Source organism: Meles meles, chromosome 6 (genome assembly GCF_922984935.1).
Source record: "Meles meles chromosome 6, mMelMel3.1 paternal haplotype, whole genome shotgun sequence".
NCBI lineage: Eukaryota > Metazoa > Chordata > Mammalia > Carnivora > Mustelidae > Meles > Meles meles.
The window spans coordinates 2061647-2088829 of NC_060071.1; the positions used below are offsets into that span (position 1 = coordinate 2061647).

General features: G+C 57.4%; 1 protein-coding gene across 5 annotated transcripts in view; it reads left to right on the top strand.

The window, feature by feature from the left end:
* The window catches only part of ARNT2 (aryl hydrocarbon receptor nuclear translocator 2), a 141515-nt gene that overhangs the window by 51232 nt on the left and 63100 nt on the right, over positions 1–27183 (top strand). For all 5 annotated transcript variants that reach the window (XM_046008751.1, XM_046008755.1, XM_046008750.1 and 2 more), the window contains exon 5: positions 3110–3323. In XM_046008751.1, the coding sequence (XP_045864707.1) occupies positions 3110–3323 (214 nt within the window). The remainder of the gene's footprint in view (positions 1–3109; positions 3324–27183) is intronic.

Sequence of the window (27183 nt, forward strand, 5' to 3'; positions counted from 1 at the left end):
ACACCGCGTGAACCCAGGGCCGGGGCTCTATTCTCTGCCCTTCCGGGCGCCGCAGGGAGCACAGACCCACAGACGCTGTTAGCTTCGCTTGGCTCATCTTTGAGGTGAACAGGAGCTTTGGGCCTCCCCATCCCGTCCCCCGACCGAGGGCTTTTGCAGGATCCGTGGGTCAACGGAGGGATGGGTCTGGAAGGCCTTGGTGGAGGTGGGGGGTGTGGGACGGGCCACAGGCGGTTGTGGGACAATGTGTTTGGGGTGCCGGAGTGGGGGGATCCCTACATGAGGGAGGATTTCCCCGTCCCTGGGGCTCCCCAGCATTACTGGGCTCTGAGGGGCCCCCGAGTGCCCTTGGAGAGATGGAGAGCGGGGGCTTGACATGAGGGGAACGGGAGGGCAGGGCCTGGGAGGCGCGAGCGAAAGGCGAATCTGGAGCCAGACTGTCCGCTGCTGCTGGGACCAGGCCCTGTTCGAGTTGGGGGGGTGAGGCTCGGAGAAAGGAGAAGGAAAAGGAGCGGACAGAGGTGACCGACTCCCTTGTGGCAGAGGCGTCCTTTGCTGCCATCCTGGGGGCCCCGGAGTGCCTCCCCTCACAGGGGTGAGGGTGTGGCTGTGCCGTGACCATGACCGGGAGGACCGGGAGTGGGCGCCCAGCCCCGTGTCCCCCTCCGTGGTCGCAGGTGCCGCTCCCACATCCTGTGGTGCTGGGACTTCCTGTGGTGCGTGTCTCCACGGGGTGCAGAAATGTGTTACGCGCCCCCAGTCGCTGGGGTAAGAACAGACTTTTTTTTTTCAACTTTATTTATTTATTTTTTTCAGTAGAACAAACCTTTTTATCTGCATTTAATTCACAAAAGTCTTGCCAGGTCCGTGTTTGAAATGAATGTCCCAGTCTCCATGACCGAGCATCCGGCAGCAAGGGGAGCAGGCGGGCATGTGGACAGGGAACGTCCAGCCCCTGTTTCTCCCTTGGTCCCTTGGCACGTGGTTGGTGTGGAGGCAGCTGCCTCTATTAAGCACCGACTGTGTGCCAAGCCCTTACCAAGCCTCCACACATAAGACCTCATTTATTTTTTTTCTTTTAGTTTAATTTAAATTCAGTTAATTAACGTACAGTGTATTGTTGGTTTCAGAGCTAGAGGTGAGGGATTCATCACTTGCGTGTAACACTCAGTGCTCATTCCCTCACGTGCCCTCCTCAATGCCCAAACCCCAGTTACCCCAGCCCCCACCAAATTCCCCTCCAGCAACCCTCAGTGTGTTTCCTAGAGTTAAGAGTCCCGTATGGTTTGTCTCCCTCTCCCTCTCTGATTTCATCTTGTTTTGTTTCTCCCTCCCTTCCCCTATGATCCTCTGTTTTGTTTCTTAAATTCCACACATAAGTGAAATCATGTGATAGTTGACAAGACCTCATTTAACCTCACAAACTCCCACTGAGAAGTACCGTGGGAAGAAATGGAAGCTGAGGACGGTAACGTGCCCAGAGGTGCACAGCTGAGAGCCGTGGACGGGGGCCTGCTTTGCCTCCAGAACCCACGCTCCCGAGCCTTCTTGTCGGTTTAACCGGAGAGCGGAGGCTGCGGACCTTGATGGCCAGTGACAGGCTCCCGGAATACGAATCTGGTAGGGGGTTGGGGGGAGCGTAGACAGAGGGGCCGCGACGAAGGTGAGGCTCCGTCCTGAAACCTTCCCACAGCGCTCAGCCTCGGCGCTGGCCTCAGAGCTCGCAGCTTTCCCAGACCTCCTGCTCTGTGTTGTAGTCCTTCCTGTTGGAAACTCTTCCGTCTTCCGATCCTGAAAGAAAACTGCTGACCCGTTCGCTGAGCTAAGTGAGTGGATCAGCAGAAGTGCAAATCGAGAGAAATGGACAAAATAAACTTTTCTCAGAAAATGCTGTATAGTCTTCTTTGGCCCTAGGTTCCCAGGCAGACGATGTGAGGGTTCTGACCCAGCCAGGGGCTCAGCGCTTCCCAGATTCTGCTCACCAGCAGACCCTGTTTTCTGGTCTTTGGGTCCTTGGAGTGCCCTCAGCCGGGCCCGTGGCGTCAGAGTCCCATCTTCTGCGCTGTGTGGGGTTTCCATGAGGCTTCTGTATCGGGCGACACCTGACGAAGGGTTCCCAGCAAGAAGTGCTTGCCGACGGCTGACCTTTGCTCTTGGCCAGGGCATCAGTTATCGGCGTCTGGGGTGTTTGGAGGCACACCGGAGGGCACAGGGCATGTGGGGGAGTCAGCTTCTCAGGCGCTAGAGGATGGAGCCTCTGCGCTGAGCTTAACGTGAGAATCACACGCGCACTGCCTCCAGGCCAAGACAAGACATCTTTCAACAAAGTTGACTTGGCTCCATTCATGCCCCTGCAGGGATGATGGCAGGGCATTCCGCTGCCCGCTCATCGATTCCAAGCAGCTCCTCCCTGCCTTTACTGACAGTCGCAAGCCTGGTGAGTCCGCGTGACCTCCGGGCTGGTGCTGCTAAACCCTCTCGTCACTGTGAGGTGATACGGACAATGGGCGGTGCCGGGCCGTCCCCCAGCATCGCTCTGAGAGCCTGTGCAGGAGATCTGGAAGTTTGACGGATGTGCCGATGCAAGGAGAGACCCTTGTACCCACGGCCGGCATTCAGCCGGGAGGGCAGGAGGAGCGGGAGCGGGACTGCACCCCCAGCGTGGGAGCAGTGGCTGGGAGACCGTCCTTCCCGCTCTCCGCTCTTGCTTCCCCTCCCTTCCTTCCAGCAGCACGTTTTGTACCGAGAACTGTGTGCTGGGTCCCTCTCGTGCTCCGAGATGGGACGGCAGTTTCACACCTCTGACCTCCCAACACAGTCTGCTGATCCCTCCTTGCTCCCCGTCAGCCCCCTGGGCTGGCAGTTTCCTCTCTCTCTAAGAGATGGCTGGTTGAATCAGGGCCAGCCATGTTTGCAGCAGCTGTATTTTAGAGCTGGGACAAGCTATGTGCCTTTTTCAGCTTATTTTTCAATTATACAAAGGAATCAAAGTTTCTAAAACTACTTGCGTATCTCAACGAGGGAGCAAACGTGGAAGGTTGCTGAAGTGAAAATTTAATCAGACCGGGTTCGTCCGCGCTCAGTCCTCCTCTTGATCCTTTCTTCCCAGGAACTGAAGCACCTCATCCTCGAAGCAGCAGACGGCTTTCTATTCGTGGTGGCGGCAGAGACCGGACGAGTGATTTACGTGTCTGACTCCGTCACCCCTGTGCTGAACCAGCCCCAGTCAGAGTGGTTTGGGAGCACCCTGTACGAACAGGTGCATCCCGACGATGTGGAGAAGCTCAGAGAGCAGCTCTGCACCTCGGAAAACTCCATGACAGGTCAGTGTGGCTCCCCCCACGAGGCCGTTTGACCCTGGAGACAAACGTCTTTCAGTAAACAGGTCATATTTGCGTGTCAATTGTACTTGTATTTGACTTGGTTGGTACAATGGCTTCATTTACCCCATAACGCTTTTTTAAATTCATTTTTATTACGTGAAGTTTTTAAATTCATTTTTTTCTGTATTTTACCTGCAATTAGGAGATGTGGTCACTAGGAGGCAATATCGGTACGTTGGCCAGAACCACATATTCCGTCATGAGGTTTATGTCTCAAGTATTTAATTACGTGTGGTCATGATGGGGGCGTTTATTACTAAGCTTCAGCTCCCTGCCGTGGAGTTCATTACTGCACCATTTAAATAAAGTCAGTTCTGCTGTAATGCGACATGCACGTTCCTGGAAATCACCGCAGTATGCAGACTCAGGAGATAAAAACCATTGTGGGGAAGACGCGGGTTAGGACCACCCAGTCATGAAAGATCCCTGACGGTTAAAAACAAGAACAGGATCCTAGACGGGACCTTGAGGCTGGTGTGACACTTGCTTGTGGAGGTGAGTCTTGGAAGGGTTGCGCTTGTGTGTTTTTGTGTGGTGGTACGAGGACAGTGCTGTGAAGTTGCAAGTTGGAGGAGAGCTGGGACGGCAGGTACAGATGGGGGCTCGGAACACAGCCTGGGGGGCCGGCATCTCCGTGCCCAGGCGGTTCCGTTCGGCTGCGTGCGCTTCTCTGCGTTCATCTTCCTTGTGAACAAACTCATTCGTAAGCAGACACAAAATTCACATTCGACTCCAATTGTTCCCCAATAGACAGCCTTGGAACACGTTTGCATTTTCCGCACGACTGTCGGAGTAGCCCTGACTGTGCTGTGATGTTCGCGTTCCGCTGTGTGGGGGTGCATCTGGGCCGTCCGGTCCCCGCCGTGGCGGGAGCAGCCAGGCCTGCGTTCTCCTCTGTGTCAGCCCACGAGCCTCGCTCCCCAGGCAGGCATTTGGCCGAAGCCTGTTGCACGAGAATCCGCGCTGGGCTGATTACATCAGTTCTCCCAGGCTGCCGGAGAAAAACACCTCGGAGGGTGGCCTCATCAGCAAAATGTATTTTCTCACCGTTCCGGACTCTAGAAGCCCCTTATCCCATGTCGGCAGGTTTGGTTTCTGCTGAGCCTTTCCCCTTGCCTTGTCGGTGGCACCTGCTCGCTGCGTCCTCACGGGTCTGCTTTGTGGCCGTGTTCTGTCCCCGCCACGTCTCTTCTCCGATAAGGACACCAGTCACAGATGACGCCCCGCTCTCAGGGCTTTATTTAACGGGAATCACCTCCTTAAAGGCCCCGTGTCCAAATACAGTCGCGTTCTGAGGTTCTGGGGATTAGGGCTTCGATATACCGACTGAGGCCGCAGTCCGGCCCACGGCACTGCTTCTAAGACCGAATGGAATGTTTTCCGAAGTGACAGAGAACGGCTGTTTCTGGACGACAGCAGCGGCGTTCTCGGCGTCGTGTCCGTGCCCTATGAGAGGAGGGGAGGGGAGGGTTCAGGTGTGAGGACGGGCTCTGTGCTGTGCTCCCCTCTGCGTCTGCGTAACCATGTCCCCCGGCCCGGCATGGAGCACCACCCGTGGTTCAAACAATGACGGTACCACAGACTCAGACGCGCCCTGCTGTCCCAGCCTGGAGCCCAGTTAGAGAGTGCCACGTAGAAATTCTAAGGAAGACACCTGACAAAGTTAAGCCTTCCAGAGGATTATGGAAAGGAAAATAAATCAGCCGGGAACTGTTGACAGCTGAAATCACCTTCTCCGGAAAGAGCCGCCTTTCCCTACTTTCCTTAGACTTCTGCGTCTGACCACAGGATGTGGTTTTTTGAAACCCAGTCAGGAGCCCGGGCTGGGGCAGATGCAGGGTGGGGGGAGGAGATGGTCATGGGGAGGTCAGGCTCTGGCCATGGGTTTAGCGAGCTGACTCACCGGAGCTCAGTGGACCCTTCTGTCCCTGGGAAACTTTAATGACAGAGTTTAAAGGGGCAGCGTGAACCCCATTTGTGCAGAGTATCCTTGGGGTGGCCCCCGCTGCCTGAGCGGGGCAGTGCAGGCACTCCGCCAGGAAGACAGAAGACCTGGGGGACGGTGGCCAGTGAGGCTTCTGAGCTTCTGTCTGCTTGAGGTCCTCTCACGAGGAGCAGGGCAGGCTAGGGAGGGGGTCCTATGGTCAGGGGGAAAGCGGGCACTGGCTGTCCCAGGGCTGGAGAGACGTGATGTGCCTCCCGGCACTACAGCCTAAAAGCTCGTAGACCTAGTGGGGAGCTTGGAAGAGCTCAGCGCAGCGGATGGGCTGGGGGGTTTGTGGGCTCTCAGGACACGGGACAGGGACAGGCTCTGTGACCGGCCAACACGTAGCTGTCCTAAAACTCAGAACAACAAACCTCGGGGATGACTTGATGCTTTTGGTCATCAGATGGGAGGCTCAAGCCCACCTGTCCCTTCACTGCAGGCCTGGCAAGCAGGGCCATGCTCCCCTCCCCCGGGGGTGTCAGGGCGGGAGCGTGTGGGGCAGGGTCCAGGCCTCGTCCGTGGGAATTGCAGGTGGCCTGGGCTGGCTAGTGGGGCATTGAGTGGGCACTGTGGGAGAGAGCGAGTCACCTCGTGACAGCGCTGGGCCCACAGACTCCCACGCTGGCTCCCCTGGGTCAGGGCCCCTGGGGAGAGGTGCTTGTGCAGAGTCACAGGGATGGCGGCGGGGTCACCTGTCCCCCCTGCAGAGGCAGTGATGACTTCTCATGGGGGACATCTTGCAGTAGCATGGGCTGGGTCTGTCTGTCGGGGTTCAGCCAGGAGGGGAGAGGGTGGCGTCCTCACCCACAGCAACGTTGCTGGCCGAGAAGGAGCCGGGCAGGCTGCCTGCGGGCCCATTCTGGGTCTCTCTTCCTGACCCTCCTTCCCCTCTCTCCGCCCAGGAAATTCCTAGCTCCCCTTTTCCATTCTTGCCCACGGCCCCCACGTAGAATTCAGTGCACTGACTCAAGAAACGGGGGGAGCTGGCGGAGAAGCCGGAGTGCTGGTGGTGGTGGTCTTGAGTGCAGGCTCTGCCGGGGGGCAGGGCTGGTCGTGTGTCCAAGCAGCTTCTCGCAGATGTGAGGCGCGGGGCTGGTGGCCGGCAGTTCGGGGGCCAGGGGGCAGCAGTGTTAGGTAAGGGGTCTTTACACAGAAACATACCTAAGACACGGTTCCGTACCCACGGGGGGTAACCCTCAGGCTGTGTCCAGAGGCTGGCAGGAGCCCGTTTCCCCTGGAGCAGCGCCTCTGTGTTTGCTGACTTGCTGTTTGCCGTGACGATGAAACGTAACCACAGTAGATGACAAGAATCTTTTCCTCCGTGTCCTGGCTAGCTCTGCGGTTTGAGGCATGCTGACGTACAAAACATTGCACATATTCGGGGCATAGATTTTGACGAGTGTGCACCCACAACACCATCACCATCATCAAGGTACTGAGCATGTCTGCACTTCCAGAAATTTCCTTGTGTCTTTTTATGGCTTTTTTCTTTTCTTCTCTATTTCTTTCTTGTTTTTGTGGTAAGGGGAGCTCTATCCTCCTATCATGTTCCAAAGCAGGCAGTTCTGCCTTGTTAGCGACAGACACAGTGTTACCAGTGGACTGAGAATGTATCCACCTGGCGTGATTGCAACTTTGTAACCCTGTAGCTCCGCCTCTGGAAACCGCCCTTCTCTTCTCTGCTTGGGCGGGGCTGCTTTAGAGGTCTCCGGAAGGGGAATCGTACACTACTTCTCCTGTGACAGCCTCACGTCAGGTAGCATAGTGGCCTCCAAGTTCATCCATATTGTCACAAATAAGATTTCTTCCTTTCTGAGGCGCATACCACTGTACGTGTGTTCCTCCTTTTCCGTCCCCGTCTGTCCGTGGGCATCGGGCTTGTTTCTGTGTTTTGGCTGTTGTGAACGTGGGGCGCAGACACCCCTTTGAGATCCTGATTGCGGTTCTTCTGGGGTAAACACTGTACCCAGAAGGGGGGTTGCCCGGGCAGGGCAGAGCCTCAGGCAGGTCCCCCTCGTCGAACACAGGCATTTCTTAGCAGCTCTAAGTTTCTGGTGGCAGCTCAGGAAGCGGAAGCGGAAGCGGAAGCAGACCGCCTTCTCCAGTAGTTTCAGCAAATCTCGCAGGACCGGCGCTCTGGGCCCCGCGTGAGCCACCTGCCCCGCCCTGCCGGCTCCAGCGGCCAGGGAGTCTCAGCTAGGGTGTGAGGCCAGCGTCTCTACCCTAGGCACGTGGGGTAAAAGTTGGGGGGAGGTGACTCCCTACGGGATATTGGGGCACTGTCACCAATGAGAGGAAGGCTTACTGGCTGGCGGGGAGAGCCAGCCTCCGTGGCGTTAGATGTGATCCTTATGGGGATGGACGGGGCTTTCTGCCGGATGCGGGGGCACATTCTCCTCTTCCAGGGAAGATAGCTGGGTTTCAGGCCCCTGACTTGGGAGTGGAGCTGAAGTCGGGGATGGAAGGTGGGAGGGATCATACAAATTCCGGGGTGGTTTGCTGCAGAATTTTTTTTTTTTTAAGATTTTATTTATTTATTTGACAGAGATCCCAAGGAGGCATAGAGGCAGGCAGAGAGAGAGGGGGAAGCAGGCTCTCCACTGAGCACAGAGCCTGATGCGGGGCTCGATCCCAGGACCCTGGGATCATGACCTGAGCCGAAGGCAGAGGCTTAACCCACTGAGCCCCCCAACTCCTGGCTGCACCCAGGTGCGCCCCTGCTGCGGCAATATCTCTTGTGCATGTCCGAGTGACCTGGGCCCCAGCCCATGCGCCGTCAGGAAGGAGGGAGGCGAGGAAAGGCCTAGGGCTTTGCAGGCGATCCTGCCACAAGGGCTGGGGTTCAGAGGGCAAGTAGCATACATAGCAAGCTGCCCAGCTGACAGAGCCCAGAGGGAGTGAGTTCTCTGCATCCGTGGCCTTCCCAGGTCCCCCCTCACCCCTGCCCGAGGCCACCGAGCTCTGGCAGACCTTGATCCCGGGGAGCAGGAACTGGAGCCCTCCCATCCGGGACCTGGAGTACTGCCCTGTGTGGGAAGTGCCCATTTCCCGCGGGGTCGCGGGTGTGGAGGAGGGTAACCCACAGACGGTAAGGAGCCAGGTTTGTTTGGCTCATTTCCCCCAGCGCCGCACCTCTGCACTCCCTTCTTGCTTTGTTCAGAGAACTGGGTCAGCGTTTTGCTTCAGTGTAGGGAAAACTCTGCAGTAGTTAGTGCTGCGTGGCGCGGGGCGTCTGTGAGCCAAAGCAGCATGAATTCTTCCCTCCTGCCCTACTCCCCCTCCCCCGCCCCCTCCCTCCTCTCCGCCCCCTCCCTCCTCTCCGCCCCCCCACCTCCCCCTTTCCTCCTTCTCTCCCTTTTTTTTATCCAGTTACTAATTCTTTTAACTATTTATCTATCCCTTCAACAAACATCTGTTTGCACAGCCTTGGAAAGGTCTTGTGGGATGGATGCAGCCTGTCCTCCCCATCCGGGACAGGAGCTCCCAGCGGGGGCGTGAACGAACAGATCCCCCTTTCCTAGCTCTTCTGGCCCACATTCTTGAGATAATCCGGGGAGAGCCTGGGCCGTGTGTGTCCCCGAGGGCTCCGTCTGGAAAGCCCCTCGTGCATGAGTCACAAGTCCCCATCAGCTGTGATTAAGGCCCCCATCGCCGGAGTCCAGAGATGCTTTTCAGGCTTGGGTCACAGGACTTGGCCGGACCTCGGTCTGGGCCCAGATATCTCACGAGCGTCGGCCCCCGGGGACCCCTGGTCAGGGGTCTCTGCTCATTGACCTGTCGTCCTTGTTTCTAGGAGGGATTCAGGCCGGTCATTCGCTCCCGTCTCCCCCTCGTCTGGGAGAGGAGACACCTGTGGGACTCGGTGCGTTTTACTTTCGTTTCTCATTCATGCTAACAGCGAGATGTTAACAACGGTCAGGGATGCTCCTACATTTTCATACCAGGTTTTTCTTTTTTAAAACCAGTTTAGTAGATCTCAGTCTTGGCTGGACATTAGAACCAATCACACAGGGAGAGGTGATCGTTATCGCCCAGGCTCTGGGGATGATGCTGGGCACGATTATTCTGGAAGAGCGTCCTGGGTGTCTCTGATGTGCAGGGTCAGGCTGAGAACCGCTGCTCCTGTGGCCTTGTCCCAGCCCTGTGCAGGGGGGGGCGGTTGACCCCCATCACAGGAGGGGAGCCTGAGACTCGGGCTCCCCGACAGGTGCCCGGGGCCCCCAGCTAAGGCCAGACAGGTGCTGCAGAGTGGAGCTCGCTGTCGGTGAAGACGAAGCCTGTGTCTGGGCACGCCCTGGAGAGCCTCGGCATGGCCTGGAGCAGCCAGTCTGGCCAAAGTGGCTCAGCTTGGGTCTTTGGGGCCCCTGACACAGGGGCAGGTGTGCGACGGTCAGTGGGGTTCAGGGCGTACGGATGGTGAACAGTGTCAGAACTCTGGCCTCTGGGTCCCACGTGATCTCACGCGGTGGTTCTCAGAGCATGATCTCTGGTCTCGCTGCTTGAGCGTCACCCGTGAGCCTGTCAGGGACACACATTCTCAGCGGGAACCCAGACTTACCAGATCAGGAGCTTGGAGGTTCCGGTAATCTATATTTCGACTTGCCCTCCGTGTCGTACTGATGCACACTTGAAGTCTGACAACTGCCGGTCCGGGGCCACCGTCCCGGGACTCGACCCCCCATCACCTGGACTGAGTCCACCTCTGTTTGCCCTTGTCGGGTTTTTCCATCTCCGACTAGAACTTTCCTCCTCGGGGAGGTGGGAGCGTAAGGCTTGTGAAGTGTCATGTTAGCGGTGAACCTCAAGGCGAGTGTGTGTTGGTACCTGGAAAGTAAAGCCTGGTAAGATCCAGTGGGGTGCTCCGTGGGCCGGCAGCGCCTGCACGTCTGGGAGCCTCGTGGAAATACAGAAACACAGGCCTCATCCCAGGGTGCCTGACTCAGCCCCACATTGTCGTAAAGTCCCCCGCGTGATTTATATGCACAGAAACGAGATGCGTGCCCTGAGGAATTCAGCAAGGTGTGCTGGGGCTGGGGACAGCCTCCAGCTGCCCACGTTTGCCAAGGGTCTTAGGCAGGGCAAGATGTGTGGGTTGAGCTGTCAGAGCATGAGCAGTTCCTCGCGCTTGCTGTCCCTTGCTCCCTGCACCAGCCCTGGGACCTCGCTCTGCAAGTCCACTCGTCACAGACTTGCCCCCCAGACCAGGAGGAGCTTTGCAGGGTAGACAGCTGGTAACCACCAGCACAGAGCCAGAGGTGAGCCAGGCGCTGAGGGCTGGAGGATCCAGGCTAGGGAAGAAATGAGCCCAGTTGTGCACGATGCCACTGAGCCCGGCGTGCACGGCCTGGGACAGCAGCCAGCCGGCATCTGCCTTCCGGTTCAGCCCATTCAGGACACTTTGCAGAAGATGGTGAGGAGCAAACCAGGTTGACCTCAGCTGCACCATCAAGCCTTCCAGGGGAAGAATGACAGGCAGATCACTGGTCCCTCAGGGGCTCCGTGACCTGTGAAGCCCAGCCCTGCAGTATCAGTCCCGGACAAAAGACCGTCTCTTTCCAACTGTCCGTCAAGATGGTAACTTCATGAAAACCATACTTGCAAGTGGATAGCTTATTTTCTTTGCAACACCCGGCTTTGTCCTTGGACCGATGCCAAAGTCTGAAATCCAAAACACACTCCGCCGTCCGTTTCTTGCCTTATTAGGTAACACGTATAAATGGAAAAGAAATCCGGGTTTTATCTGAGTCAGCTATTAGCGGTGTTATTGAGTTTCTGTTGCTTGAAATAGAAATAGAGTGTTTCAGTGGCAAGAAAGGCATGTTTATTTGATTTCGGCCCCTCGGTAATTGCCCAACGGTGGAGTGAACACTCGGGCCACCGGAGAAAGCTCTGGGAGTTGTGTCGCTCGAGGTGTTCCAGAAACGCACGAGGGTGAGGGCTGAGAGTCACGTCGTCCCGGTGGCTTCCCCACTGGAAACTGCAGCCTGCTTCGATGTCTCACCCAGACGCTGCTCAGGCGTCCGTTCAGTCCCTTCCCGTGGCTCGATATTGATAGAACCAGCCCTGTTTTCCTCTTAGCATGCTGTGCTGTTTGTCTTTTGCTCTCATATTTTAGGTGGGGAAATATTTCATGGATCTGGACAGGCTTCCAGCTGGGGCTCCTGGGTTCAGGCTCCCTCTGGTCCCAGCCATAAATGGCGGGAGCAGAGTCCATGTGCCCGCGGCAGACCCCGCTGCAGGGGCCACTTCTCTGTGCCCCCCACCCCGTGTGCGTGCTCTCCGGGGGACTCGGGCGAGGCCGAGGTGGGCCAGGGGGCATAGGGGAGGCAGCGCGGGTGGTGGACGTGTCCCCGCACTTGGAGGCAGAGGGACCTGGTGCCAGTTACTGGCCGTTTAGTTTGGGTCAGTGACTTGACCACCCCCGGGCCTCAGTTTCCTCATCTGCAAGTGCGGGTGGTGCTGTAGCCCCTGTAGGACTGGCCTGAAGCGTACGTGAGTGACCCGTGGGGTGGTGTTAAGGAGAGTGTTTGGAACGTAGAGCTTGCTCTCACTTTTCAGTGAAGGGAAATCATATTGAAACCCTGGTGGTCTTCCAGACTGTCCGTCTCGCTCTGCTCTGTGTTCTTACGCCTCTAGCATGTGCCGGAGGGTCTTGGCATTTCTGCCGAGGGAAGACGGGTAGACTTGGGGCCTTCCTAGCTTTGCCCAGGGATCATGGGATGGCATTCCGCCTTTCGGCCTGCGCCGGAGAGCATCACACGTCCGGAGGAGCAGAGGGGCGCGCCGACGCACCGAGTTTCCACTTTTCCATGCACGTACCCATCCGGCACATGTGGACCGAGTGCTAACTCGCTTTGTGTGGGCGCTGCGCGGAATGCTGGGGATGTAGAGCTCTGGCTGGTGCCGTCTGGCTCTCGGGGAGTTGATGGTCTAGCAGTGAAGAGAGACGCCAAAGAAATAACCGCACAGAACACACATCACACATCGTGATACGTGTTAGGTGGGAAAAGTCCAAGGGGCTTTGACGAGAAGTAATATGGGACCAGACTTGTCTGGCAGGTGGGACGGGGCCCTCGGGAGTGTGTGAGGAGCTGGAGGGGGCCAGTGGGACATGCTGGAGGGTGGGGGACTGAACCTTTGGTCCCATGGCCGCGAACGCCCGAGGAGACCTGTGACCGAGCCGCAGGGTGCAGAGTGGGTTGCGGGGGCTGGGGCGCCGTAGGGCTCTGCCCTCAGCCAAACCAGGCAGCTAAAAACCCCAGGCGTGGAATCTCATGGTGGCAGGTGAAAGGTGTGACACCAGGACATCAGCAGGCTGGGTCTGGGTGGGCGCAGTTTGTAGGCTCCGTGGGGCATCTGTTCCGTGCCTCTCTCCTGGTGTCCGGGGTGGCCGGCAGCGCTGACGCCCACTGATTCTAGACCTACCCCTCCTGTCTCTGCCTCGGCCACGCACGGCGCTCTCCCCGTGTCTCTGGGTCCAGACTGTCCTCTTGTCTTCAGGACCTGTTCCCAACCCATTCTGAGTCATTTGAACCGGTTTATGTCTACAGAGACCCTGTTTGTAGGCGAAACCACAGGTTCGAGGTTCTAGGGAGGTTCTAGGGAGACGTGCATTTTGGGGCGCACTGTGCAGCCCGGGGCGGTGATCATGGGGACTCGGGCTTTCGGGCAGGACTGCCTGCAGGGAAACCCGTCCACTCACTGCAGCCCTCTCTCTACCCGAACAATGGTAAGAAGGCTGAGTGTTGAGGGCCCTTGGTAACCCTGTCTTGCCAGCCCCATTGTCTCTGACGCATCTCTTCTGCCGGAGAAGCACTCAGTTGTGGCAAGAGCAGGAGGGCTCCTTCCCAGTGGCCCCAACGTTCCGCGTCGAACCGGGCCACGAGACACCCCTCCTGCGGATGCGTTTGCGTCACCTCTGGGCGCCTGCGGACCCCTCAGCCCGTGCTCGCGGACGGACGTGACTGCAGGGCAGGACGTGCTGTGTGTGCCCAGCTGGGAAGTGGGGGTGCCCGGCCGTCCGTCAGGGTCATAGCCCCAGGCGAGGGTTCCCCAGGCCCTCCCCGCCCTCACACGGCGCTCCCTCAGGTCCGAGCGCCACGGGGAGTGACGGGTGCCATCGTGCCCGCTGCTCTGCCACGTTCTCCTGAGCCTGCTTCCTCCGCCTCCGCACCCCGCACCCCCCGCTGCACCTGCCGCTGCTTGTCCTCTGTGGGCAGGGGCGAGGCCCGCCCGAGGGGGGATAAGGAGCACACCTTCTCCCCTGCTTCTCCGCACCTCTTGGATCTGGTGGGACCTGGACGTCAGTCCCCCATCCAGCTCCGGTGGGAGCGTTTCACTTCTCAGAAGCGCTTCTTTGTTGGTCGTGCTCCCCCCCCCCCCACCCCGCCCGCCACACTCTCTCCAGCCCCTCGCCTCCATTCCTCCCTACAGGATTCACTGCCTGATGCCTGGGTCCTTCTTCGGGCCGCACCTGCCACTCAGCACTGTCTTTGCGGACAGAGCAGAGCCAGACATAGTTCAGAGCCAGGGCCAAGACCATGACTGCAGAGAATGGTGGAAGGTCACCACGGAGGCTGAGGGCAAGTCCAGAGGCAGGGGTCAGGGCCAGATGGGGGCGGGGGGGGGGTGCCGGGTTGCCCGAGGTGGTGTGGCAGGGGGCACACAGCGGACAGCGGGTGGGTGAGGGGAAGTTTGGCCCCCAGCTTGGGACCTGTTCTGCTGCGACAGGGACCTGGGCCGCTCAGGTCCCGTTCTGCCGGTCTCCACCGTACAGAGTCAGTTTCTGGATGGAGGGCCTGGCAGGTGTCGGCTCACCGATGCCGGACGCTGTGCCTCATTTCCCGAGGCTTCCTCTGCAGCTGGACCGTGACGCAGGGCATGGCACCCTGTGCCGTTACCGGGCACAAACCCTTCACTCTTCCTGTCCTTACCTCCTATGTCTGAGGCCCTAGCGCGTGTGGGCCGGACTCACAGCCGGTCAGGGTCGGGGTCTAACACGGGAGCATGCCAGGCTCTGCGAGGCTTGATGTGCCAGTGGGAACCAATGACTGGACTTCCCATGGGTCGTGGAGCGCACCCCTGTGCCAGAGGTCACAGAGACGCACACAGCCTCCTTCACAGTGGGGCTCAAGGGGAGTCAGGCGCGTCTGGGGTTCACTGTGGGTAAGCTAGGGAGCCCAGAGCCCTCCCGGCCACACCTGCGTTATGCTGTTGTTCCATCAGGAACCCCCCGGAGGAGGGGGCGCGGGCTCCACAGTGTCCAGGCAGAGAAGCGCCTTCTGGCAGCCCCCGAGAGCAGTGAGGGGGGCCTGAATAAGCAGGGATGGGGTTAAGTGCTCTCAAACGGGTCAGTATTCGTGTTGCCATCCCCTTAGCCATGTGTGTACCGTGAACTGGGAACTCTCAGTCTGGCTCCGAGTTCACCCAGAGATTCCACCCCCTCCCTGGACCGTTGGTGCGTCCCTCTGGAATGCTAAGAATCCCCTTCTCGAGATCTGTGCTCTGTGTTCTCCTCTGTGTACGTGGCTCTCCTCGAAAGGGGCAACATCCAAGTTGTGCTGGAAAGCCAGCAGCTTCGTAATGAGTGAGTGTTTAAGATCCGCAGCCCTACAACAGCGGGTCTCCGTCTGGGCACACATCAGGACTCCACTGGCTCTCACAGACCTTCCAGTGCGGGCGCTCCGGCCCGTGTCTCGGAATTCGACCCTGTTGTGGCGAAGTCCAGGCTTCGATACCTTTGAAAACAGCCCTGATGATTTCGGTGTCAGCCAAAGGTTGCGAACTACCGTACCCACACCAAAAAAACCAAACAACCCAAAATGAAATGAAAGAGGACAGGCCGATTTGTTTTTCATAGCAGGACAGAAATTTCAACAAGGTCAAAATAAAAAAGAAACAAAATGTTAACAATGTCATCAGTCAGCAACAATGTTGAAAAATGAGCAGCACCAGCTTTTAAACCCTCCTCCCAAGCCTTGAATTCTTAACCAAGCATCTTTTGTCCTAACTCTGATGCTCCCGAAGTAAACAAAGACTTTTTCCCTCCATCTGTAAAAGGAAACTATGACAAAAATAACCTACTGGTAGGATAGTTTTGAGGCAGATACAATTATTTTGAGTTACTTTAGGGCAAACGAAAAGACAAATGGAATCATTGCTTCTTCCTGGCATGACGCGGGTTTCAGTAATATTCTCACGTGACGGCTGTGTTTGGTAATGCTTCGGTTAAAAATAACTCGATTGCAGAAACTGCACCAGGATCAAGAAAATTAAAATAGTTTCCTTCGGCCTTACTAAAAAAAGAGACATATTTCTCTCCGAAATGTCATGATTCACACCCAACGGTGAAATAAAAATGCACGTAGAGCAGTGATCTTTCCTATTTATTGCTTCCTCTGTGGAAGCTAATTGAGGCAAACATCTGCATTCAGTTTGTCCTTTATTTTTGTGGATTCTGTTCTTATACACCAACGCAAAGCCTTCCTGCCAGCTGTTGACTCAGGCGGCAACTGACGGATGGCTTTCAGTTTCCCCCTTCCTGGTGATGACAGAATTAGTCTCCAATGAGCTGTTTACAATGTCATTCTTTAACCTTGGGTGAAGTGCACACGTTCTGAGGACCTAGACTCGTGACAGCTCTGTGTCGTGGGGACCTCAGAGCTCCCATGGACTGGGTCTTCTTGGGGTCGTGTGCTCCCTCCAGAAGCACCTAGAAAGTCCCCCCCCCCCCGGCCTCTTGGATGTGCACAGTGACAGATATGGTCACGTCAGGAGACAGCCCCGTCTGCTTGGGATGATAGGCTTGTGCTTGGCATAAAGTCCCCCTTGGTCACCCCGTCTCTGTGCCCAACAGCCCAGCTGACACTTGGGGACGGGACCAGGAATGGACACGTACCACCCAGCGTGCACACGTGCGGACTCGGGGGGTGGGGGCGAGTCAAGACCATGGGCTTTGGAGCCAGAGGCTGCCACAGGGTCCGGTTTTACCCCAGACCACCCAATCTCATGGCCCCTGTTTTCTGCTCAAGAGTGGCGCGAGGATGGTGCCTGAGCCAGGAGGCCCAGAGCTCAGTCGGAACCGGCTACCTTCCTTTCCTCGTGGCCAGCCGCCTTCGCCTGGCCGAGTCTCTGGACACCAAGCCTGTGTGGGCATTTGTGTACGTGCTTCTGGAGAATGGTACCCCCTCGGGGAATGATCCAGGGGAAGCCGTGGAGGTCAGGGGAGGAACCAGCCGAGATGCAGTTCAGGAAAGGTCCAGCCTCAGCCTGATGCTGCAGGGAGTCGGGAGGCTGCGTCACACTACAGGCTGTCCCATTGGAGGCAAGAGAGCGGGCTGTCCTTGGTCACGGACCCCGAGGGGTGGGTGACACTCCCAGGCATCCTCAGGCCAGGCTGCTTCCAAGCAGCTTCAGGGATAAGCGTGTGAGAAGATGCGGTATGAGCAGTGAGCTGAAGCCTCGTCGGCACCGGGCTGGGAATCTGCCGGTCAGCTTGGCATGAGGGGCCCGGGGGTCCGCCTGGGACACCAGCAGTGTCCACGACAGGCCTGCAAGGCTGGGAGCCAGCCATGAGGGGAGATGGTGACCCCCAGGCGTGCCCACAAGAGCAGCTGAGGCTCGGGCTGGGGTGGCCCCCTCAGGGCCCCCTCTCCAGACCGCTGGCTCCCGGGGCTTGAACACTGAGTCTTCATGGATGAAGGGAAACCACTTTACGGGAGGCGGAGAGCATGTCTTGCTGTGAACCCCCTGTTACGTACTCAGCATGAGCCAGAGACTGAGAGCATGTCAGTGAGCCAAACACGGTCGCCGTCCAGAAAGGAGCTGTCCTTGCGGCTAGGGCGAGAACAGACAGACAGTCATGTGGTCAATGCAGAATGAAAATGGTGATGTGCTCCAAGGGGGGATGTCAGGAGGCTATGAACACACTAGCGGGGACCCCTCGTTCCCATGTTGGAAGAGGTGGGGAGCAGGGGAAGGCCCTTGAGGAAATGATGCTCATACTGGGATTGGAGGCTGTGGATGGAGATCAGCCATGGGCAGGGCCTGGGAGTGTCAAGCACTTTCCCAGCCGTAAGGCCGGCATGTGCAAAGGCCCTGTGGCAGGAAGGCATTGTTCAGTCTGGGAAGGTGACTAGGACCCTGCCGTGTGATGAGGGGTGGCTGGGCCGGTGACAGCCACGGGGAAGCACAGTGCTTCTAGAATTTACTAAGAGCACAAAGAGCAGCCCCTGGAAGGATGCAGAGACTTTCCTGGTGCAGGGGAAGAGATCGTTTTGTTTTGTTTTTAGAATCCAAGAAGAAAGGGAATGAGCGTCTGCATACTACCTGAAGTGCCGTGTGACGTAACTTCGCACGTGCTTCTTACTTAATCCGTCGTGGGGATTACTCAGTTACGTACATATTTTTCTGCTAACGGAGGTCTGGTTGTTCCAGCACGTTTGTTGAAAAGACGGTCCTTGCTCCTTTGCCAAAAATCAGTTCTCTGTGCATGGAGGAGGGGGTTCTGTTTCTAGACTTCGTGCTGGCCCGTCGACCTCCCTGTCTGCTCCCACGCCAGTTCCGTGCTGTCTTGATTCCTGCCTCTGCGTCCTGAAATCAGGCTGCGTTTGTCTCCCTACGTTGTTCCTCTTTTCCAGCATAACTTTGGCTCCTGCGGGTTCTTTGCATTTACTTCCACGTGACTTACACGGTCAGCTTGCCTGACCGTACGGAGAAGCCCGGCGGGGACTTGCCTGGGGTGCATCAGATCTACAGATCCGTCTGGCGAGAACTGGCACCATCTTGAGTCTTGTGACCCACGCAAACCGTGCTTCCGTCCATTTACTTGGCTTTCCTTTCATTTCATGGAGCATTATTTTGTTATTGTCCGTGTACGGGCCGTGAACAGACTTATCTCTAAGTATTTTGTACCTTTTGTGCCCATGTTGATGGGGGTTTCTGTTTCAGTTTCGAATTGCTCAGTGATAGGACACAGAAATAGAACTCCTTTTTTTGCCTGATTGCACTGTTTTAGACCTTTATCACATGTAGAACATGAGGCGGAATGGAAGTGGTGAGAGTAGACAGCTTTGTTCCCCGATTGCACAAAGAACTCGGTCATTCCTCATTCCTTCCTGAGCCTGCACAAGTTCTCATGCTCGTCCTTTATCAGCTGGAGCAAGTTCCTCCTGCTCCAAGTTCGCTGAGTGTTTTCTGAAGAATGGGTGTTGGGTTTTGTCCAATACCTCGGTGACATCTAGCGTGACGACGGTCCGATTTTTCCTTGTTAGTTTGTTCACGGGGTGAGTTTCATTGTTTGGTGTTTTGGAGCAAAGCCCGTCTTTCGTTCCTGAGACAAACCACGCTCGGATAATGACATATGACACTTTTTGTATGTGGTGGGGTTTGACTTGCTAACACTTTGTGTGCAGATTCTTGTAGCTGGTTCGTGCGGCATGTGGGCCTCTGGTCTTCTCTGCTGTCCTGAACGCACTCACTGGCGTTGGCTCGTGTGAGAAACTCGGTGTCATCTTCGTCTCCCTCCTTCTGTGCAAAATACCTCTTTTATCTGGCTGGTGTAGGTTTTTCTTGCTGTAAGTGGTGTTGAACAGTCGGGTTATGGTTTGCCTGAGGATGGTTTCCGTATGTTTATCGTACTTGGTGTTCATTTAGCTTTCTTAATCTTTGGGCTTATGGTTTTCATCATGTTTATAAGAAATATCAGCTTTCCATTCTTCGGATGTTTCTCCTGTTATCTTTCCCCACTGCTTCTGGGGCTCCAGTTACAAGTACTTGAGACCAAGGCTGCCGTCCCGCAGCTCACAGATGCTCTTGTGATCGTTTCAAATCCCTTGTTATCTGTGTGTGTTTCAATTTAAAAAGTTCTTTTTGCTCTGTGTTCAAGTTCACGCATCCTTCTTTCTGACATACCTCACCAGCCCTTTTCTCCATCTTGTGTGTTTTCCATCTGAGATTTGGCCATCTTCAGGGGCAGGATTTCCATGTTGTCCTCTTCTCATCCTTCCGCTGATGCCTTCATTCAGGTCCCGCTCAGGCCTCGGGGCGGGGGCCTCCCTGTGTGCACCTCCCTCGCTGGTTCTCCCGGCCACCCTGGCTCCCCAGTCCCCGGGGGGCACGTCCCCCGCCCGGCTGCTCAGTCTGGGCCGTCTGCCTGGGCTGCGGCCGGACGTCCCCTCCGGCAACATCCTATCGTTGAGGTTTCAAATCTGAAATCCTGTTTTTCACCTAAAAGCAATCTTTCTTGGTTTCAGGTCATTTTCTTTTTATGCACGGAAGATCCCCTCCGTGTCGCCGAGACTGGGTATTTCCGTATAGCCTGCTTCGCTGTGTTTCATGGAGGGGTGGGGGGGTGGGGGGGTGTTGTAGTGATTTCTTAATTTCTCAGATCGCTTTCTTGTTAGATCCCGAATCTTCTCACGTGTCCGTCCATCTTCCTTCTTCCTCACTTTCTTTTCATCCTCTGTCCTTGACGTGTTTACGAGTTGAAATGGTTGTGCTCAGCATGTATTTCTTGTAAACTTAACTTTTCTACCTTGGAGCCCAGTTGCTGGGGGCGGGGGGAGCTAGGAGGCTGCGGTGGACCAGGTGGGCAGGGGCCTCAGTGGCCCTCTTGCTGGAACACCCCCCCTCGGAGACAGCCATCGGCCTCTTCATGGGGCGGGTTGGCCGTTGGAAGTCAACGTGACAAGACAGCTCTGCCCCAGGCCTCTCTGTCCAGACCCTGGGATACTTCTCTGCTTCCGGACTCCCTGGTCTCTTCCCTACTTGTAGGTTTGGAGGCTTCTGCTGGGGGACCCTTCTGCTTCTTCCAGGCAGCCCCTTTGTATTTCTTACGCCACGGGGCTGCCCGTGTTCACCCCACCCCCCTACCTGCCCCGTTCCTTGAAAACAAACCCCTCCTTGCTTCCCATCTCTTCAGGGCCCTTGGCACTGTTTTTGTGCATGGAGGCAGATTTTTGTTGCTATTTTTGTATTTTTTGATCATTTCATTAGCAGTTTGCTGGGGAGGCCAGGCTTGGCCTGAAACTGCCTTCTGGAAAGACACGTTGGCCCGGGCTCCTTCCACACGCCAGGCGGCCCCTCCGCAGCCAGAGAGGGAGAGGAGGGTTAATCACTTACCAGCAAAATGAAAGCCCTCAGGACTGCGTTTCTGGCATTTTTGCAGCGTGACACCCGGAGAGGAATGTATTTTTTTCAAGCACACCCCAGCACATTCTAAACAAGATGAAGCGTTTGTACTTCTGCCTGCAGATGAAATAGCAGAAGAGGCGCTGGCTGTGGGGGGCGGAGGCTGGCGGGTGACAGAGCGGAGGGAGGGAGGACGGGGGTGGCAGTAAGGACACAGGGCCACTGGGGGATGGGGAGGTGATGGTCAGTTTGTAACACAGGTCAGAGCCCCTGCCGTTGTCCTGCCTGGACTGTGCGCCCCGGGAGAAAGTTAGCGAGCTGTGCGCTTTCCAGGGGGCCCTGGCAGGGGGGTCATTGGTGGCAAGGTCCTGGGGCTGGTCACTCGCCGTGGAGCTCTGCTTCTTGGTGTGGATGTGCTCCAGAGCTCATCCTGGCCTTGTGACTGTGGGACACGGTTTTCTCTGTGATGTTTCGTGCCGACCTGCCTGGCTCGGGTGTCCTTGGTGCCGTCCCTAGAGGGCAGGGTGGCTCCGAGGAAGGACCCACCAGAAATCAGGCTGCTGGGCAAAAGGCTGTCAGTGGGGCCTGTTGGTGGCCGTGCTCAGTCCCTGTCGCCAGCCCTAATCACAGGTCCCTTTGTTTTGTGCTGCTCCATGGCCAGAGCCTGGAGTCTGAGCCCGGAGGAGGGAGGGTTCCCTGCAGGCCCGTCCCTGCTCCCTGGAATCTTTTCCCTCTCGGGGCTGGCCGGGAGCCGTGTTCCACTCAAGGACCGTGACCGCTGTCATCCATGGTCATGGCTTCCAGCATCGTCTGCTGCAGATGGGCAGGGACTCGGTCCCCGCGGCCGGGCGTCTCCTCCACGCTCTCAGAGATGGGCAGCATTAAATATTAACGCTGGTCTTACAAATGTTTGCTTCTAAAATCTGAATTATTGATAGCGTTACATTTAAACACAAATCACATGCATTTCCCCAGACGGTGCTGAGCTGGTGAGACGTTTTGCTTTCGCTGTATAGCGTGGCCTCCGAAGCACAGTCAACATTTACTGCCACCAACGTGCAGGGACGGGAGGGGCTTTCGGGAGCACATTTGCTAGACATCCGGAGGCCGCTGTCCCGCCTCTGGGTGAGTGACCGGCAGCCTGAGGCCTGGCTCCCCTGCGCGCTTCTGGCAGCCCAGCTCCGGTCACCAGCTCCTGTCCCACCAAGCTCCAGCGGGGCAGGACTTGGCCCCATTCTCGGGCCCCCACCCCCATAAGCTTCCCTGTATCCTCTTGTGACAATATCGTTCTGGAAGAATCCATTGCTCTGTGTGGTGATTCCCACCGCAGCATGGTGGGGCTGTCTTTTGTAGTTCCATTTCCGCCTGAATTCACCCCTCCCCGACCCCCGATGCCCCCAGCCGGAGTGGCACGTCTCCTCTGGGCCGCGGGAGAAGCCCGCCCGCGTGTGGTCTGGGAGGGTGGAGTGTGGTACGGCCTGCAAGGCACGCGAGTAAGGAAGCTTCCCCTGGTCGCTGCTGTGAAACCACGTGTCCTTACAAAACCCCGTGCAGATGGCTGCGCCAGCGTCCCTAGTGGGTAAAGGGTTGTGGGCTGGCCAGCGGGACACACACACACCCTGCCATTTGCCACCCCCCCACCCCATACACACACACACCGGGCCAGTCGCCTGCCTGTCTTCCAGGACTGTGAACCCCATGATCCCGGCCGGCCATGGGCCAAGCATCTCCCTGGGTCCCAGGTCCCCCCTGTTGGGGGTCACGGCAGCCAGTATCTTCACAGGCTCTTCCGGGGTCCCGTTCCTGGGTGTTCAGTCCAGCACACATCTAGGCTCTGCCGGGACAGATTCTTACTGAGCTAATTAAAGCCTCAAGTCAGTTGACCTTAAAAAATGGAGATCGTCCAAGTAGGTCTGACCCAGTTGGGTGAGCCATTATAAAGAGCAAAGGATTGTATCTGGTTGGTGACAGAAGGAAAGGCAGAGAGTCCAGGCCTGAAGAGGACTCCGCGTACCACGGCTGGCTTTGACGACGGAGGGGGCTGCCTGCAGAGGTGTTGGGGGGGGCCTCCTGGTAGGGACCTGCTCCTGACGCCCAGCGAGGAATGGGGCCCCTCAGGCCAGCCACTGCAGGAAACTGGCTCTGCCGGGAGCTCAGATGAGCCTGGAGACGGGTTCCTGCCCAGAACCTCCAGAGAGGAGCCCAGCCCAGCCACCACCTCGGTTTTGGCCTTGGGGGCCCCGAGCAGAGACCCCAGTCAAGCCTATCCGGGACTTGGACCCAACGAACTGTGAGCTAATAAATGGGTGTTATTTTAAGCATCTGGGTTTGTGGGAACCTGCTACGTGGCAGTCGAGATGAGGACGGCTCCCACTCTGGGCTGTGGGGGTTCCCAAAGGCATAGACAGGGCCCCTGCTCCCCCCCTCCCGAGAAGCTCTCGGCCCGTCCTCGCCATGAGATGACTGGGTGTGGATCCGGACGAGCAGAGCGATGTCACCAGGACGACGAGGGGTGTTTTCTCGATGAGGGAAGCGTGAGGCGGAAGGGCTTTCTTTCCAGAGCAAGAACTTGAAGAGGGACGGGGAAGAAGAGCCCTTTCCAGGATGTCTCATTCTGTGGCCTCCCCTTCGGGTTCATCTCCAAGTGCGTGCGACCAGCTGTGGCCACGGATCCGAGTCCCGAGACGCTCCTGGCGCCGTTAGACCCTTGCGCTTGAAGCCCGGGTGGGCTGAGGGACAGCCACTGCTCCGTGTGGGGCCGAGGGTTTCCTGAGACGGGGGCTTTTCTCCAACTCTGAGTGTTGGCTCCCCCCTTACAGACCTGCGTGGGGCCCTTTGTGACATTGTCGGGTGGAACCCGGGACTGCGTTCCTGGCACACGGTTTCTTTCCAGGGACTGTCAGAGGACTGTCCCTGCTGCTGATGACGAGGGGTGCACCCGTCTAGGAGCCGAGGAGCCTGAGTGACGGGCGGGCGGACAAGGTGGTCTGAATCCAGCTGTTTGTCAAGCTTCTGGGGGCGGGATCCGTGTCTCACTCTGCTGTTGCCTTGCACAGGGGGATCATAGGTCCGTCATCTGTCATGCAAACTGGCAGGGAGCGGAGAGACTCTCCTCATGACTCCTCTGGGCCAGCAGCAAAACCAGGACAGCCCCGGACCGTGCCTGCCCTGAGGGGTGCTGCCCTCCCCTAACTCTAGCCCCCCGTGGATGCAGACCCCCGCCCAGGAGCCACCTGGGGACGGCTGAGATGGGCTCGCGCAACCCAACGGTGTCTACAGAAACCGGAGAAAACCCCGAGAAAGCAGTAGACACACACAGAAGGATTGAAGAAGGAAAGCACCGTCGGGTTTTCCCAGTCTGGGTGTGTGATGCTGAAGCAGGCGGAGACTGGCCACCATCTGCGCCGAGGTGACCTCCTGTGCCCAGCGCCCGGGCGTTCGGGGCTGTGAGGAGCTCGGACTCTCACGTGCCCACGGGGAGGCCAGCCTTGGCAGCGTTGTTCGTTGTTCCGGGTCTCTGGGCTTCCGTCTGCTTCGGGAATGCTGAGCGCTGTGGGGTCTAGCCGGGACAGGGCGTCGTTCACCGGGAATTCAAAACAACGCCGAAGTCCACGCCACGTCTCTCTGCTTCTTACCACGGCCACGACCAGCAGTTCTTGCAGATGGGGCTACACAGGGTCTGCCTCCGGCCTCTCGCAGTGCCCTCCTCCCCGCTGCGTGTTGGCGCGTCCCCTAACCTGCTTCCTGCACTGTGATGTGAGTCCCACGGAAAATCATGTTTTGATTGCTGTGCTAAAGACTTTTTTTTTAAATTTAAGTTCAGCTAATCGACACGTAGCATATTACTGGTTTCGGAGGACGAGGTCCGTGGTCCCTCCGTCCCCTACGACACTCCATGCTCATGCCATCCTGTGCCGCCCTTGATGCCCGTTACCTGCCTACCCCGTGCTGGTCACACGAGTCACACACAGGAGATGTCTCGTGACACCTGGGCCTCCGTGAAGGCCACAGGAAGGGCCAACCCCTTGTCCTTCCTCTGCTGTCCAAGTCCTGGGACGCCTGCATCCATCTGCGCTGCTCGGGAGTAAGTGACGGGTGCTAACGCGGTGTTATTGTACGTAGGAGAAGGGGGTTTTTGGCACCAGATTTGCACACGGCGATGGTCATCTTTGCCAGCGAATGCCGTCATCGCTTTCGTGGAGTCGGCGTCTTTGTCTTAGACCCGGTTCTCCGTGAGGCCGGACTTGCTGCTGCGAAACAGCGAGGCTCACGGTCCTACAGCAGCGCAAGAGCAGAAGCGGGAGTGGCCAGGGTCGGCCTGTGGAGGACTCGGATTGGCTGGATCCCGTCCTAGTTGGGGACCCATCACTACGGCCAGAGGAGGAATGAGGTCCTGCGACTGGCCCAGCTTGTGGCAGGTGCCCAGCGCTTGCCCAGTGCTCCACCAGTCACTGTGGCCAGGCAGGTGGGCTCCTGTAAGACCATGACAAACCCTTTCCCGACGGTCTTAGTAAAGGACCAGCATGAGAGCGCTGAGATGCGGGAGCTCGGGGACAACCACCACCCAGAACCCCTTCTGCTGTGGGAAGAAGCAGTTTGACCACGATCCGGGAACTGGTGTCCTCAGGGGGGACACCGGCCTTCAGGAGCCGGAGGCTCCATGGGTACCACTCCCATTCTGGGGTCTGCTCCCAAGGGGCCCCACGTGCTCGGCCTGGACTCCTGTGGGGGGCCACGTTGGGGCCGGTGTGCACAGCTGCCCGGGCCGCTGGGGTCAGCCCCCGAGAACAAGCGCACGTTGTCACCAGGACAGGAGCCCGACCCCCCTCCAGCCTCTGGGCCCCCGTTCAGGGGACACACGTCTTTGGAACGACATCAAAGAGTGTCCATCCCGGGGCCATTGCTTTGCTTCTGTCGCTGGTCACTTCCTCTTGTTTTCCTCCTTCGCGGCCTTGTTTTCTTCTTTTGAAACCGAGATGAGAGATTTTCAGTTTTCTCAAGGATTCCTCCAATGAACTCATTCTGGTTTCTGTTTGTGCTCCTGCCGTGGCCTGCGGCGCCGCTTTATGAAGCTCAGAGCCTTCCTTTGTGGTCTCGTCCAACACAAACTTCGGTTCCTCCTTTTTTAAAAAAGTTACTGCTGATGTAAATAATAGAAAACTCCGTGTACTGAAAACAATGGCAAAAGAGCCCTTTGCCCGCAGAGAAAGGTGCCGTGCCCTGGGGACCCGGGAGCATCCTTCCAAAGCCAGAGTCAGCGGATGTGTGTGGTCAGGGGCCGGGGAGCTGAGAGGCTCGACCTTCTGAGTCCGTCTTCCACTTTCTTTCACAACGACTCGACCCGACCAGCGTCACGCGAACGCAGCCGGAGACGATAACTAAACCCGCGCAGGTCTGCGGCCGGTTCCAGTAAATACTTAAGTAACCGAGTGAGCCAGGTTGCAGTCCGAAGTCACAGTTTGCCGGCTTCCGTTCTAAAGCATCTCACGCTTTCGATTTAGAAAAACGGTCTTTGTAACCCTCGAGACGCGTCGTACTTGTCCCCGTGTCACGGCGTGGAGTCCAGAGCTCACCGCGGGTTCACGGGGGGCTGAGAGCAGCCCGGGTGTTGGTGCTGACGGCCTGTCCTCGGGTGATGCCGTAATTCCATTTTTGGGGAATCTAGCCTAAGAAGGTCTGGATATGGGGATTTTTCCCCACCCAGTTCCTGACCATGGTGTTATTTGCCACGTGGAAAACCTGTGAATAACTTCATGTCCAACGGTAAACCGTCTGAGCAAAACAGTGTCGTAGAGCCTTCCAGATAACGTCCGTGATCACAACTTTGTGAGTCTATGTTGTGACATAAGGAGGAAAAACATACACCATGGCACCTTGGTTCATTGCGAGAAAAAACAGGCACACACAGAGATTTTCAGGAACGCCTACATGTTAATACTGTTCTTCTCAAGGCAGAAAGTGTCTGGGGTTTTTACTGTGTGTGTGTGTGTGTGTGTGTGTGTGTGTGAGATTTTCCCAAAGACCACTTTAGTTTTAGAATAGAAGCACTTTAAGGGAGAAATAAGCAGTTCTTCAACCTTTTTGCCTGACACAGGCGAAAACCTTCCAGAATGTTCTCTTCACTCAGAGGAGCCGGAGGCCAGGACTGGGCTGGCTGCAGGGGAGCCTCCCTCCCTGGGGCTCTCCAGTCCAGGGCGCCGTCCTCATCTTGGGGCTCACAGAGCTGCCGCCCGGAGCCTCCAACTGCTTCTCGCATTTGTGCGGGTGGCCGATGGGGTGTCTGCGTGTCAGTCTCTGACGCCGCGCATGACCGTCAGCGCAGGCGTGTCCGGTCCTGTCTTCCGGCTGAGAGAACAGGGAGCCGCCAGGGACTCGTCTCTGTCTTGGCTGACGCTTCCTTCTGGCATCGGAGGCCTCAGGTGTGGGCCCTGCCGTTCACTCGCCAATGGTCCCCCTTTGTGCATCAACCCGGGAAAGTATCAGCTTCCGCCGCGGCTGTGCGGGAAGCTGGCCGGGTGTCTGGGCCGGAGCTGGCCGCCGGGTCCCCGGGCGCTGCTGGCGCCGAGGACGGATCCACACCGGAGGGAAGCTCGGCATTTCCGCACGGACGGAAGCCGATCGGGGTTGAGGGTTCCGACGCTGGACCCTCGGTGAAGCGGGGCCGGAGTGGGGGCACTGCCAGCG